At 35.4% G+C, this 15,732-nt stretch overlaps 1 protein-coding gene across 7 annotated transcripts in view; it reads right to left on the reverse strand.

The window, feature by feature from the left end:
• Rps6ka3 (ribosomal protein S6 kinase A3) overlaps window positions 1-15,732 on the reverse strand; it is a 107,949-nt gene that overhangs the window by 20,296 nt on the left and 71,921 nt on the right. For all 7 annotated transcript variants that reach the window (XM_085684408.2, XM_087903159.1, XM_087903158.1 and 4 more), the window contains 9 exons: window positions 14,055-14,092; window positions 13,726-13,868; window positions 12,390-12,460; window positions 7,924-8,012; window positions 7,678-7,742; window positions 7,272-7,374; window positions 5,879-6,003; window positions 3,375-3,500; window positions 339-428 (listed from right to left, as the gene is read on the reverse strand). In XM_085684408.2, the coding sequence (XP_085540534.1) occupies window positions 339-428; window positions 3,375-3,500; window positions 5,879-6,003; window positions 7,272-7,374; window positions 7,678-7,742; window positions 7,924-8,012; window positions 12,390-12,460; window positions 13,726-13,868; window positions 14,055-14,092 (850 nt within the window). The remainder of the gene's footprint in view (window positions 1-338; window positions 429-3,374; window positions 3,501-5,878; window positions 6,004-7,271; window positions 7,375-7,677; window positions 7,743-7,923; window positions 8,013-12,389; window positions 12,461-13,725; window positions 13,869-14,054; window positions 14,093-15,732) is intronic.

Here is a 15,732-nt window from a genome sequence, read left to right on the forward strand (position 1 = left end):
TCTCCTTTTATGATTTCATGTCCCCTTTTCAAATTTCCCTTAAGACATCTTTATCTAACCTCTTATGGTCACCTTTCTAGTTTCTATACCTCCACTTGTACACAAACACACCAAAAAAAAAATCTGGGATCCTTATATGAGAAGAACTATGCAGTATTTGTCATTCAAAGTCTCAGATACTTTGCTTAAGATAATAATTTCCTCTTTCATTCACTCAAATTTACTTTCTAAGCTGACTATTCTGAAGTAAGCTTTGTCTACCACATAGTATTTGAAAAATATCCAAAATATGAGTTTAACAACTGCTTCAAGTGATCTTTGTTAAAGAATTTACTTACATCCTTTAGAGTAATGATGTTTGGATGCTGTCCATAACGAAGAAGAATTTCAATCTCTTCTGTTGGGTCTCTCTTGCTTTTGTCAATTATCTAAAAGGCAGACATTTTACATAAAATTTTATGAGCATCAACCTTCAATGTTTATAGTTATAGACCTTAAGTATCATCACATGTAAACACTGTACATATAAGCCATTTACCTGTCAGTAGTAATTAACTACTTAGCCAGATTATTTCATTAGAAAATTAGTCTTTATATAAATGGCCAAATAAGGCTAACCATTTGACACATTCTTACTAGGTCACTCCAAGGCAAGTTTGTAGTAAATTTGGGACTTACTGAAAACGCAAACGCATCAAGAAAAATGATCAAAAATAAAGTCACCATATCACTTTTTTTCTACTCTTGAATTTCTCAAACATTTGAGAATTCGATTTCTAATCTCCCATCAATACAGATAACTTACAGATGGATGAGTCTGCAATCCCATCATTAGCATCTGCTTACTGAATGAAATTTACTTTTTCTTTTCAAGATAGGGTTTCTCTGTGTATCCCTGTCTGTCCAGGACCTACCTCTGTAGACCAGGCTGGCCTCAAATTCATAGATCCACCTGCCTCTGCCTCCTCAGTGCTGCGATTAAAAGTATGTGCCACGACCACCTGGCTGATTTTACTTCTTTTAATTATTTTAATAGACTACTGTAGTCTACTTACAAAAATTAAGTAAATAAGCTTATTTTTGAAGCTAAGTAGAAAGCTCTGTATGAAAACCACCCCTAGAATATTACTTGACTACATTTGATCATAATAAAGCTCTTTAAAATATTAACATAGCCTTTTAACTTTTATGTCAGTTGCTTAAATTTTTTCTGAATGTTTTAGTATGTTCAAGTACTATACACATACATTTTAAAATTTTATGTGAATAGGTGTTTGCCTACATATGTATAATCTGTGTACCACATATATGTCTGGTGACCACTGAGGCAGAAAGGGTGTTGGAGTCTCTAGAATTGGAGTTACAGATGATTGTGAACTCCCATGTGGGTTCTAGGACTCAAACTTGGGTCTGCTGGAAGAGCGGCAAGGGCTATCTTTCTTTTAAAAAATGATTTTATTTCATGTATGTCTATCACGTATGTGTACGAGCCCTCAGAGATTAGAAGTGGGTGTTAGATCTCCTGGAACTGGAGTTCTACACTACTGTGAACTACTTATGTGGGTGCTGAGAAACAAATCCAGGTCCTCTGCAAGGAAAGTCTGGCCTCTTAACTCCTAAACTATCTCTCTAGTCTTAAGTGTAAAGACAATCTGGGCTTTGTTTTATAAGTCAGGGTCTCATGGACACTAGACTGGCCTCAAATTCACTATTTAGCTGAGGGTGACATTCCCCTGATTTCTCTTGCCTCTGCTCCCAAATGCTGAATAGAAAAGCACATACCACCACACTTGGCTCAATTCTGGCTTTCGATTCATTCAAAGAGTAGTCTGAAACAAATTTTGTGGTCTTTATGTTCAATTTTCATTAGTTTTAGTTTTTATATGTTTTTAAGACATATTTTTATTTTGTAGGTCAGATCAGCCTCAAAGTAACCCTGTAGCTCAGGCTGGCCTCACAGTGCGAGCAATCATTCTAAAATAGGCCCTTAGGACATGTTTGATGTGTTTATGGAGGTAAGACACATTCCTAAACTGCCTATCAAGTATACCATTCCCTTTTTCTCTTGCATGTTAGCAATCTGAAATTTCCAATCACTTTAGATTTCAATAAGAACAGTATATAGCAGAACAGCATGTTAAAGGCATTTCTTATGTTTCCTCATTGTATCTGATAGAAAGTCTCATGGACATTCATGCCTCTTTAAAGTAATTATATCCAGTTTTACATAGTAATAATAATGTGTTACTCTTTCCCTAACTAAACAGGAACTCTTCATATTTATTAACTACTGTGAAGCTTTAGGAATTACTTGAAGTGGGAAAGGATAGATGACTATCATAAACATTGAAAAGGCACAGAATTTGAATATGTTTGTTCATTCATAGTTAAGGTTTAAAATTCAAACTTTATCACAAAACTAGATACCCAGATTTTGGCCTGGATACTTTTGTCTTAAGATATCATATAAAATTAAAATTACTAATGATGAGAAATGATAATTTCAATGGTTCAAAGATTCATTTTAGATATAAAGAAAGGTATGAGTATTTTCACCAGACATAATATAAAATTTGCACATAGTTTTCAGTAATTCCTAGATACTCTGATCATAAAGTAGGAGCTATTCATAGTACAGGGAGTCCTATTAAAAATCATGAGGTATAAACTGGCACTTCTCTGGCCTAACTGGCTACATAGCCATCTCCATCTTGTTTATTTCAGCAGAATGGGATTCCATGATTCCAGATTAAGATCTCTGAAGATCACATAGCCAGGAGTGATGGTGCGAGCCTTTAATCCCAGCACTCAGAAAGCAGAGACAGGCGGATTTCTGTGAGTTCAAGGCCAGCCTGATCTACACAGTGAGTTCCAGGATGCATGTCTCAAAAATAAAACAAAACAAAAACAAAAAAACCCCCACCTTTTGTGGGTGTGGTGGTACACACTTTTAATCCCAGCACTCAGGTGGCAGAGGCAGGCGAATCTCTGTGAGTCTGAGGCCAGCCTGGTCTACAAAGCGAGTTCCAGGACTGCCAAAGATACAAAGAAAAACCCTGTCGTGAACAACCTAAAAAAAAAAATAAAAATAAAATAAAAAAAATTTTGAAGATCACTAACCCAGAAATTTAAATTTATCTTCAATTTATTTTATAACAAAAGAGAAGAATGTATTTTATTTTAGGGAGGGACTTGCCATACTGGCTAGGTTAACTTCTAACTCATGATTCTTCTGCCTCAGTTGCCTGGGTGGTTAGATTATAGTCAGGTGCCACTGTACATGTACCTGAGTTAAAGAGTGTAATTTTTAACTCACACTGACATGTATGATTAAGAATTGCTAAGAGTTGCATTTTAAATCTAAAAATATTTACCTTCACTGCAAACTCCATGTTTGTGGCTTTATGTATGCACCTCTTACAAACGGAGTATGAGCCAACACCAATATCTTCTTTTACTTCATATCCATCAGTAAATTGAATACTGTTCCTGTGTAATTGCTGCAAACAAAATCAAAGGTTGATAAAAGAGCTCCGTAATGTCCTTAATGCATTTTAATAATCAAAGAATATTTTACTGAGCATGCATTGCTGATATTATTACTAATACAAATATTAATAAAAATGTTATTTATAGTATGTGAAATAGACCCTTTGAAGGTACTTATATCAATAAGAGAAATTAATATGTAGAACATAAAAACAGAAATAATTGATAGTTCGCCTATACCCTTATCTTTGATTTAGCCTCTTTTGTTTTTATTTGAGACTATCATACAATATATTTTGATCATATTCTTTCCTCTCCTCAAACTTCTGTCAGACCCCATATCATTTCATGTTCTTTCTCTCTCTTAAAAAATAAACCAAAGAACACAATACAAAAAGTCAGGAACACACACACACACCTCTACCCTTCCATGGAATCTGATTTGTGTTGGACAACTACTCTGGAGCATAAAGCCTGTCCTAGAGGACATACTCAGTTTTACTCTATTGAAAAATGCAAACTTTCCTTTTTCCAGTAGGTATGAGTTGCAAATAGATTCTTGGATAGGGGTGGGGCTTTCTGTCTGCTCCTTTCTCTAGGATTTTGTATGGTTTGAGCTTGTGCTTGTGTGTGTGTGTATAATTTATGCATGTGTGTCTGTATGTTACATGTCTGTAGGACCCCCTAGAGGCCAGAAGAAGGTATTGGATTCCTAGTTGTGAATTTCCTAATGTGGACAATGAGACTTAAACTCAAGTCCTCTGGAAGAATGGGAAGTTGTTTTAATATTTCTAGCCCCGAGGCTCTTTCACTCCTCAAACAACTACAGGCTTTTAGAGTATCTTTAAAAATGGATGGAAGTTTGAGACCTCTATTACATAAGACAGCTCACAAACACTTCAGAGTAGGACTAAGGGTGTGACTCGGAGATAAGACAGACTGACTACCATTGCTTGAGGATTTGGGTTAAATTCCTAGCCCAACACCAAACCACGCCACGGGCAATATAAAACAAAAACAATTTTAAAAAGCAACTTATTCACTGAGCAAATTCAATAAATTCAAGCATTGATGATATCCTAAAAACAATTTAATTTTTCCTAAAAAATATATTTTTTTTCAAAAGGCTAATTAAAACCTATAATTTAAAAGATGAATTAAAAATTTTCACAGTATTTTTAGTTTTCAAAACAAAATATGATGTATATTATATCTTAATATGTACACAATGAACAATGATCACACAGGATAAACTAAAATTATCTTCCCACAATACTATGACAAAAAGAAAAAAAAATCTCATAGTTTATAGTCCTTTCACAATATTTACCAGTTTAGTTTTCTGTTGCTAACATTTTCATTCCCACACACATGCATTTAGAAACGAGGTTCTGAAGTCTTTTACCTACTTGCTTGCCCCAAATCTGATAATCATATCATATAAAGGAGTAAAGGAACTGTGCTAGATAATTTTTTTGTTAACTTGACACAAACTAGAGTTATCAGAATAGACAAAACTTCAACTGAGAAAAATGTCTTCATTAGATTGGTCTGTAGGTATGTTTGGGGGGAGATTTTCTTGATTAATGGTTGATGTGGGAGGGCACAGCCCATTTTGGGCAATGCCATTTCTGAGTGGGTAGTGCTGGGTTGTATAAGAAAGAAGACTGTGCAAGCCAGCAAGCTGTGTCCTTCCATGGCTTCTGCTTCAGTCCTGCCTCAAGGTTCCTGCCTTGAGTTTATAAATAAAGTTTTACTAGCATCCAACATAGCACATTTGCACATAAACTGTCTATAGTTGTATTTTTTGATAGTCTTATAATGTTTTTACTTGATGTTACTAAGCAGCCAAAGCTGGCCTTGATCTAACTCTGCAGGCCCTATCAACTGAAACTGATCCTCCTGCTGTAGCCTCCTGAATGTTAGGATTACCCAAGTACAAGTGGTACCATGGCTGCTTTCTTGCAACAACAGCAGTGCTGTAATAGTAACTGTAAGAATAGTTGACAAAACCTCAGATGTTTGTTTTCTTACTTTTTCATAATGTGTGCTAAGCAGGCATCATGGGTTTATAGATCTCAATCTATTATAGCTGACCTGACAGAGGCAAGGGATGGAATATACTAGGCCTAATCTACATTTTGAAATATAGAAGAGGAGGCAACAAAATAGTGATGTTTATCTTAATTCTCTTAGAATTTCACTTTCAAATCACATATAGGTTCATGTAACCTTTGCAATGATATATGAAAGAAATTTCTCTGATATAAATGATTTAAAATATGTTAAGGGGTTCATTTAAAGTCAGCACATAAAATCTAATCTTACTATTCACATACTAAAATATATTGTAACATTTCAAATTCTAAGTTATTGAGACACCACTTACCTGAACAATTGAATGCACACCAACTGTCTGCATAGCTTGGCTTTCATCATCTGAGGTAATAGCAACAAAACTAAACCCCCGAAAAAGCTGATGTGCATTAGCACTAGGTGGAATGCCAGGTGAATCTAAAAAGAATGAGGAATTACTAAGAAGAATCTTTGGAAAATAATTTTATTTTTCAAGATAGGATCTCTCTGTAGCTTTGGAGCCTGTACTGGAACTTGGGCTGTAGACCAGGCTGGCCTCGAACTCACAGAGAGCTACCTGTCTCTGCCTTCCGAGTGATGGGATTAAAAACATGTGCCACCCCTGTTCAGCGTGAGTCTTTGGAAAGTATTTAAGGGAAAAAAAGTTGATGTTTTGAACTTTCTCTCTTACGCTAGAGTTGTTAGTTACCTGGTATGTGTACATGTATATACACACACCTAGGTACCTCTTGCTGTCTAGGATACCTCAGTGAGGCAATGTATTAGATCTGTCCCGATTACCTATTGCAACCATCAGCCTACTAATCTGTTGGGTAATATTATTTCAAGGTATGTTATTTTTGTTTATGCAGCATTTAACCCTGTGAAGCTGTGATACTTGGCCTGTGTAAAATACTTGATGGGCTATAAAGAGCTGAACGGCCAATAGCAAGGCAGGAAAAAGGACAGGTAGGGCTGGCAGGCAGAGAGGATAAACAGAAGGAGAAATCTGGGAGGAAGAGACAGAGCAAGAGAAGGAGAGGAAGATGCAAGGGGCCAGCAACCCAGCCAGCCACAGAGTAAGAAGGAAGATATACAAAAGTAAGAAAAGGAAAAATTCCAGGGGCAAAAGGTAGACAGGTTAATTTAAGTTAAGAAAAACTGCTAGAAATAAGTCAAGCTAAGGCTGGGCATTCATAACTAAGAATAAGCCTCTGTGTGTGATTTATTTGGGATCTGGGTGGCAGGCCTCCCCAAAAGAGCAAAAACAAACAACACTAATCTATTCTCAGAGCCTAGAAAATAGTTAATGTTGTTTGAAGAACATAATAAATCAATGAATTATTGGGCTAATGATATTTGAAATTAATGTCATTCCATTCATTTTATTAAAACAAGGGAAATTTTCTTGATCTGTGCTGTCCAATATGGTAAGTAACCACATACAATTACAGAGTATTTGAAATGTGTCTACTATGATTAAAAAGTAAATTATAATTAAATCTATCAGCAACAGATGATTTATTATACTAGACATCACAGTCTTACATCATGATCTATTAATGGCTCCACATTTTTATTGGCTGGGGGGGGGAAATGCAAGGTTGATATACAGCAAATCTAGGAGATTCAAGAAAAGATTTTCTGATTAAACCAGAAACAGATACCCAATGTCTTATATTTGAGTTTTCATGTTTTCTCTTTACCTTTGGGAGTTTTTGCAGTAAACTCAGGATCAAAGTAAAATGTATCTTCAGGCCTGCCAGTTGCAGGCTTAAAAGGTGGGTGAATTTCTCTTCTATACAATTTCTGTTGGAAACAAGGAAGATTTAGACATGGGTTGGCTTAATTTTTTTTTGAGACAGGGTTTCTCTCTGTGTAGTCCTGGCTGTCCTGGAACTAGCTCTGTAGAAGAGGCTGGCCTCAAACTCACAGGAGATCTGCCTGCCTCTGCCTCCCAAGTGCTAAGATTAAAGGTATGTGCCACCCCCTCATCAGCTAATTTTTAAAAACAGTTCAAATTTTTCTTTTTTATTTAAAGTAGTTAAGAACCTATAACCTTGGAAATCTTCCATAAAAATTCCTTCGAGTGTGTCTTCAGCCTGTACTTACATTCCAGTCTATTGTTGAGAAAAATGAATGTCTTTTAATTTCTTCAACTCCATCTGGTCCAGCACCTATCAGAAATTGACTGGTTAGTAGTTTTAGTTTGAGGACAAACATGCACAATCATTCACACTTTTTGCTTTGACTACTTATGAATACATAATAACGCCATTACAAAAAAATACATATCCACCTTCCCCTGAAAAAACTCACACAAATTCATAAAGGAAACTAATTAATTCATGTCTTTACCTAATCTGTTTGCAGGATTCCGTTTGAAAAGCATTCGTAAAAGACTCTGGGCTTCAGGACTCAGAAACTGTGGCATCCCAAGTTTGGCTCTAAATATAAATCCATGTAACAACATTTAACTTTTGGAAGTATTTCATCTTCAAACATTAAACTTTTTATTTTGAAATATGTATAGATTCATACTAAGTTATGAGAAATAACAGTGATCTCTGTATCATTCTGCAATTCCTACAATGGTAATATCTTATAGAATTATAATGCAATATACAACTGGGGTACTGACTCTGAGATAATCTGTCATTCAGATGGCTCCAGCTTTATTTGTACTTAAGTGTTTGTGTAGTTTTAGTTTTACACAATGTTCTCATGTGCATGAACAATCTCCTACATGGATGTACTAGTTATCTATTTACCTTCTGAACAATACCTAAATCGTGTTCAGTTTAGATGATTATAAATAAAGCTGCTACAAGTATACATATACAGGTTTTTGAATAACATAATTAATAAAAATTAATACTATGAGAATAAGGTCATCTGAGCCTTAGTTATGGCTATTACTCTTCTGCCTGTTGCATTCTACATCAATGGTTTTCAAACCATAGCCCTTTTCCAAATGGACTTTAAAAAAAACCTAATACTGCAAAGAAAATATGTGCTTTATATGCTACTTTCCTATGTTTCAATTTCTTTAACAGCCCTCTAGTGAAGGAAAACTGATGGGGAAGGAATTTATGAAACATTGGAGAGCCTATGGCACACTGGCTGAAAAAACACAAGGCTGGATGATCTTATGATCTGTTTCGGCTACAGTGTAGAATTGTTTTATTTCCCCCCACCCTAAAGAAACCAAAGATCCTGTAAGTATGACAATAAAAACAGATCTGGAGAAAACAGTCAGCATAGTAATTGCCATTTCAGAAAGAGATCTATTTATTATGTATTGAGTTGTTACTGAATTGCTATGTGCCAGATACTGCTCAGTGCTCTGGCTACAAAGCTAAAATTAGTATCCCCTTTCAGTGTATGGAAGATTAATATAGATAACATAGATAACCACAGTACACTAAGTGACAAATCCAAACCTGGGAATGGTGGTGCACACCTGTAGTCAAAGCACTGCCATGTGAGTATTAGGAATCAGATATGGGTCCTCTGTAAAAACTAGTGCTACTAGTCAGCTGAGCCATTTCTCTAGTCTCCCGTCAAATGAATTTAAAGGTTGAATTTAGTTTGAAGTTACTAGGTTTAGTGTTACCCAAAATGTTACTAAATAATAATAAATATTATTCCCCTAGATACTTGGTGACAATAGAGTTCTACGATCCAGTGAGTTTGTGGATTGTGATTTATTACATCCTTCATGTTGAAGACATAAAATGTATTACATATAAAAGGCTAAGAAATCTAGAGTAAATAAATCATTATTTTCTAAATATATATCTCCCAGGATCCCCTTTTGAGAAGATAACTATTTGTTACAGTATTAGGCCTCTTTTGAGAAAAACTGGAAAAGCACTGTTGTATTTCAGTAACTAGGGTGTAGCAGAAAACTTGAAACAGTGGTCTAGCATGACCAGACTTATTTTCAAGATAACTCCAAGCGTAGCAGAGAACAATCTAGAATGGAAAGAGATGGTAGGCATTATACTAGGAGTGTGGCTCAACAGTGTGGGAGAGATTGTCTCATTGCTTGAACACTGTGAGCAATGTAATACAGAGGAAGGGCTAGAACAATGAAATAGTTCTAAGATAAAATCAGAATACCTGGATATGAAAGAAGGAAGAAGACATATTTCTGAGTTGGAAATTAGGATACATGGAAATGTTTATTTATTGGGGGTATAAGGATAGGAGACTAACATCAAACAGGGACTTAGTTTAAAGATGTGAAGTCATGCTTACTATAAAATCATGTGGGTGTGAGTACAGGTCTTGCGCCAGGTATACCGATATAAGAATACTTTGAAGGTAAAAAATGTTGAAATTAGTTATAAGAAAGACTAAAGAAAGTCAGGGAACTGAATACACAGAGGGAAGAGAAGAAGAAAAAAAATACATCATAGATAGAACCCTGGTGAGAGAAGATCATTTGAGAGGTGGTTAGAAAAGAAGTATTTTGAACATTACAAATAATGAAATGGGGTTGGCAGGACAGTTCGGTGGTAGGGCACCTGCTAGTATATACAAGACCCTAGGTTCAATTCTAGTATCAGGAAACAGAAGAAACAAAACAAAACCAAAAATACAACTGGTTGAATCACACTGATGATTTGATGAAGGAAAGTTCATCGTTTCAAAAAATACCAGCTAAAAAGTGAGGAAAGGAAAACAGTAATAGAAGAAATCATCTTTTGAATTTTTAAAAGATTTTTTAAAGGTAATTATTATTAACAGATTAAACCCTTAGACAATGTTTGACAGGAAATGTGGGCTCAGCTGGAATGAAAGTGAGACAATTGTAAGTCATCTGACTCAATGAAATAGAGAACACGCAGTATAAGTCATTGAATAAACCAACAAGTTTAAACAAGTATGGTGGCACACACCTGTAGTCTTATAGTCATTTAGAGGCTGACGTAGGAGGAGTGAAAGCTTGAGGTTAGTCTACAATACTCACATTAAGTTTCAGATCAGTCTTGACTACATAGTGAGACTCACAAAACTATAAAGCCAAACACCATCAAAAAATAAGAATTTAAGCAAAAAACGGGATAGAGGAATAAATTACTAAGTTATTAGCACAGTTCTAGGAGTAAACTAACTGTTATATAACCAAAGTACCAAAAGAACCATAGAACTAGTTTTAAATCCATTCAATTATCAATGACAATTTGCCTGGAAAACTTCCGGGTCAATTGATCATTAAGTGTTATCTCTGAAAATTAGCAAGTCAGAACAGCCTCATTCAACTAAACACACCTGGAATACCAACTTACTGTCTAAAATAAAAACAGCAAAAATAAAAACAAAACACACACACACACACCCCAAAACAAAAACAAAAAACAAAATCCAAACAAAATCAGACCAAAAGGCATTGTTAGAGAGGTTCAGACAAGCAGATGAAGGGTAGGCAATAACTAAGAAGAGAGATTTTATGTGTGCGTGTGTGTGCACACACGTGCGTGCCAATAGTGTCAAACACTCCTTGGAGAAACTTTCCTTATTTCTCTCTTTAATGCTATGCGTCCTCCATTAGAACAGGACTGTGAGACACTGAAGGTCTTTTCAGTATTCTTCATATTGCATTTCCAGGATTGTAGCAAGAACTCTATTACTTGTTGAATGACTCTTACGGATGAACAATAGGATTACCTTTCTGACAACTTGTCATGATTTAACAACTAGAAGGTCATTGAAAATCAAATGAAAATCAGTTTTAGTAGAGTGTTAGGGGTGAACAAATAGGCTGAGGAGTAAAAGAAGCTGAGAAATAATAAGAAAAAGCACAGACTACACTTAAAGAGGTTTTGTGTTGAAAGGATGAAAGAACATAACGCTACAGTAACTGTAAAGGAAAACCAGGTCAAAGAAAAGGCTTGGCTTTCTTTTCAAACACTAGAGAACATTAGTTGAAATCAGGGGATGGGCAATGGAAGTTTGATAGTGAGAGTTCAGTGAAAATTCATTCATATATGTATTTTTAACCTTTTTATTGTTCAGAATAACATGCCAAAAAAACTATCAAAACAAACAAATGCTCACCCAAAGCACACAGCTCAATAAATAGCTGTCTTGCCAAGAATGATAGCATTGCCAGAAACTTCCATCCAACATAATATTTTTTATTTTGTCTCTATTTCTACCATCTGAATATAGACTTTAAAATATGTTTAGTTAGTTTGTAAACTTTATAAATAGAATCACAGAATCAGTTCTTTTGGGTCTAAGCTTTATTTATTTAACTTCCTAGTAAGACTTATACAAATTCTTGCATGGAATTGTGACATGTTCATTTTCTTTGCTATATGGCATATTATATTCATATAAAGGCCTAGACCTGCTTTTATGGTTCCTAAGTCAAGACTTGCTTTAGTCAGGCATGGTGGTACCTCAATGCCAATAATCTCAATACTGAGGAGGATAAGGTTGAAATATCATGAATTCATGACAAGCCTGGGTAACATAGTGAGACCTTGTCTCAAAATACGGACAAAAAAATAATTGTTTTATATTTGTATAGTGTTGGATAAAAATACAATAAAGAACAATGTAATAAAAACTCAACTATATGATTATACTATTATCATAAATCCAGTCTACTGTTACTGATACAAATTTCACTGTTAACAATAACATTTTGAATATCTTTGTACTTATTTCTTGAGTACCCTGACACATAAATGATAAATGCATGCCTAGGAGTGGGATAAACAGAGAAAGGCATACACACATGATTTGTCTTCAGTTTGAAGCATTTATTTTGAAATCTCATCAAAACATGTTCATTTGGGAATACTTACTTAAGAATCATAGTCATTGTTTCTTTACGATCTTTTCCTTGGAAAGGTAGTGTACCAGTGAGCATTTCAAACTACAGAAAGGTAAAACAGAGGTATTAGCCAATAAGTATAAAATTTCAAGTCCAGAAGGTTAAAAGCAAAAACCCTCCTCTTCTTCATTATAACTAAATCTTCTAAAATTGCTACCCATAGAAAACCCTTTTCTATTGTTTAAAACTGCATCAAATCACTCTATTATAGTGATACTTAATATGCAAGCTGTTCTATAATAAATTAAATATAGTTTTTAAAGTAAGCATCTGTTTCTACTATATTTACTACTGAATTTCTTGATAATTCATAAAATATAAATAATCAAACTATTTAATTTTACAGAAATCAATTATATTTTAAATGGCATTATTATTACTTTATAAATAATACCAATCAAAATTCCTACTTCCTCCCCTTCTCCCACTTCCTTCCCGCTCCCCCCACACCCTCCCCCCACCCACCTCCAGTCCTAAGAGAGGGCAAGGCACCCTGCCCTGTGGGAAGTCCAAGGCCCTCCCCCCTACATCCAGGCTTAGGAAGGTGTGCATCCAAAGAGACTAGGATCCCAAAATTTAAATGGCATTTTTTAAAGTGTAAATATGTGACTAGTCTAACAGACCGCCAATTTCCTATTAAGCTTTTTTTTTTGTTTGATTTTCGAGACAGGGTTTCTCTGTAGCTTTAGAGCCTGTCCTGAAACTAGCTCTTGTAGCCCAGGCTGGCCTGGAACTCACTAAGATCTGCCTGCCTCTGCCTCCCGAGTGCTGGGATTAAAGGCCACCGCCTGGCACTATTAAGCTTTTTAAAGGGTTATTGCCAACAGATTTCTCTAAGAGGCTTTTGCAAAGAAAAAACATTATTAATGCCTTTGGGCTTTTCTAACCCAACAACACCATAACACAAAGTTGTCATTTATAATGTTCATGCTTGAGAACTACCAAATCAAGTTAACAAATGACACCCCCAAACTCCCACTCTCCTAATGTTTTAGGTAAGTTTATGATTTTGCATTGGGCTGTATTCACATATATTTTAGGGTACAAGCAGCTCATGGGTTGCAAGTTGAAGATATACTGTAGAAAAATCAAAGGAAATATATTTTGGCCTTTTCAAACTAGGATGAGATAGAAGCAACCAGTAGGTTCTCTAATCCTACCTTTCAGGCAATCATTTTATTTGGTTATTTTGTATTAATAATAGAAAATATTGAAAATAAATGTACTAGCTTTTCCCTTATAATATGCCCTGCTAACTCTCACTTGAAAAACAAAAGAACTTCCACCCCTAAAAAGTCAAGCCTTACCATCAACACACCAAAAGACCACCAGTCAGCACTCTGAGTATGACCTCTCCGATTGACTACTTCTGGAGCCATATATTCCACAGTTCCACAAAAAGAATAAGCCTTCTTTTCATGGTCAATAGACTCCTTACTTAGGCCAAAATCTGCCAAAATAAATACTGAATAAATACCTGAAGTATTTTACATAAATTTTAAACTATGAATTCCAGTACTTATTTATAATTAGGAATATCAACCTAAAATTTAAAGTTAACTGCTTACTTTTTAAATCATAATCAACCTTAAAAGAAATATAAGAGAGAATATTTTAATAAAATGAGGACTTTTACCAGTTAACTTGATGTGACCTTCTTCATCAAGAAGTATGCTGAAAAAAAAAAGTCAGAAAATGTCTTTAAAATACTCTACACTGAGACATACAGAAGCTGAAGCTGAAATTACTCAACTATCAGTCGACCATACTGACTCTAAAGAGCCATGAGTAATAATTAAGAAAACAGTTGAACAGGCTATACTTTTCTAAGATGCTTTCTCTAATGCTCTTCTATTGAGGTGACCTGTCTAAATCTTCTTGTCCATGCATACTAGACATATGAAGTAAATATTCAATCTAAATTCTCTCTTTTTTTTTTTGAGACAGGATCACACTTGAACTCAAGGCTTTCCTTCTGCTTCAGTCTTCCCTGGGATTGTAAGTGTACACTATTTTACCTGGCTCCTCTGGGTAATTATATTATAACCGCAAAATAAATGAGAAATATTAAAAAATAATTCTAAAAATATTTGTTGAATGAAGTCAGTCTACAGAGGGTTTAAAAGACATTCCTAATAATCCTTGCTTCTTTAGTAAAAGGGATGTATAAAGGCACAGAGGAAGAGACTATATAGGTATTTATTGAGTTATTTGAGTCATCATGAGAAACATCTGAAAAAGATCACTTAAGTATGTAGTTTGGACAGACCATTTTTTTGGGGGGGGTTCTTTCTTTCTTCTTTCTCCTATATATTACATCCCAACCACAATTTCTCCTCCCTCTCTCCTCTCCTTCCAGTCCCACCCCCAACTTTCCCTCTCCCCTAGATCCACTCTTCCTTCTTTCCTTCAGAAAAGGGCAGGCCTCCCAGGGATATCAACTGAACACGGCATAACAAGCTACAATAGAACTAGGCACATACCCTTATATTAAGGCTGGATGAGGCAAGCCAGTAGGAAGAAAAGGTTTCCAAAAGCTGACAAAAATCAGAGACACCCCAATTCCCACTGTTAGGAGTCCCCCAAGAACACCATACTACATAACCATAACATGTATGCAGAGGACATAGGTCAGACCCATATAGGCTCCTAGATTGTCAGTTCAGTCTCTGTGAGTCCCTATGAGCCTAGGTTCATTGATTCTGTGGGCCATTTTCTTGTGGTGTCTTGGACCCTCTGGCTCCTACAATCCTTACTTGTCCTCTTATACTATGCCTAATGTTTGGCTTGTGAGTCTCTCCATCTTTGAGCAGATAACTTTTGTGGGGGATAATACCAAACTATGAAGCCACAGGAAGGACTTAATACTAAGCTATAAACCCATACTTGTATTTTGGGAAGGCATGCTAGTATACTAACTTAAATAACTCAAATAATAAACTATCCTATAATATAGGCATTTTCTTACTTTTAATATGAACTAAAGCAAATCAAATTTGGATAGAAAAATTAACTTTTTAATTATTTCTTTTATTTTTGAGATTATAATTACATCATTTTCCCCTTGCCTTTGCTTCCTACCCCCAAACCTTTCATATACCTCTCTTTCAAACTCAAGGCCTCTTTTTTCTCATTTATTCCATTTTATTTTATTTTTGGTTTTCCAAAGGTTTCACTGTATAGCTCTGGCTGCCCTAGAACTCACTTTGTAGACCAGGCTGGCCTCGAACTCACAGAGATCTGCTTGCCTCTGCCTCCTGAGTGCTGGGATTAAAGGTGTGCACCACCACTGTCAGCTTTCTGTTGTTACAGCA

The sequence above is a fragment of the Myodes glareolus genome, chromosome X (genome assembly GCF_982192425.1).
Source record: "Myodes glareolus chromosome X, mMyoGla1.1, whole genome shotgun sequence".
In the NCBI taxonomy this organism is placed as follows: Eukaryota; Metazoa; Chordata; class Mammalia; order Rodentia; family Cricetidae; genus Myodes; species Myodes glareolus.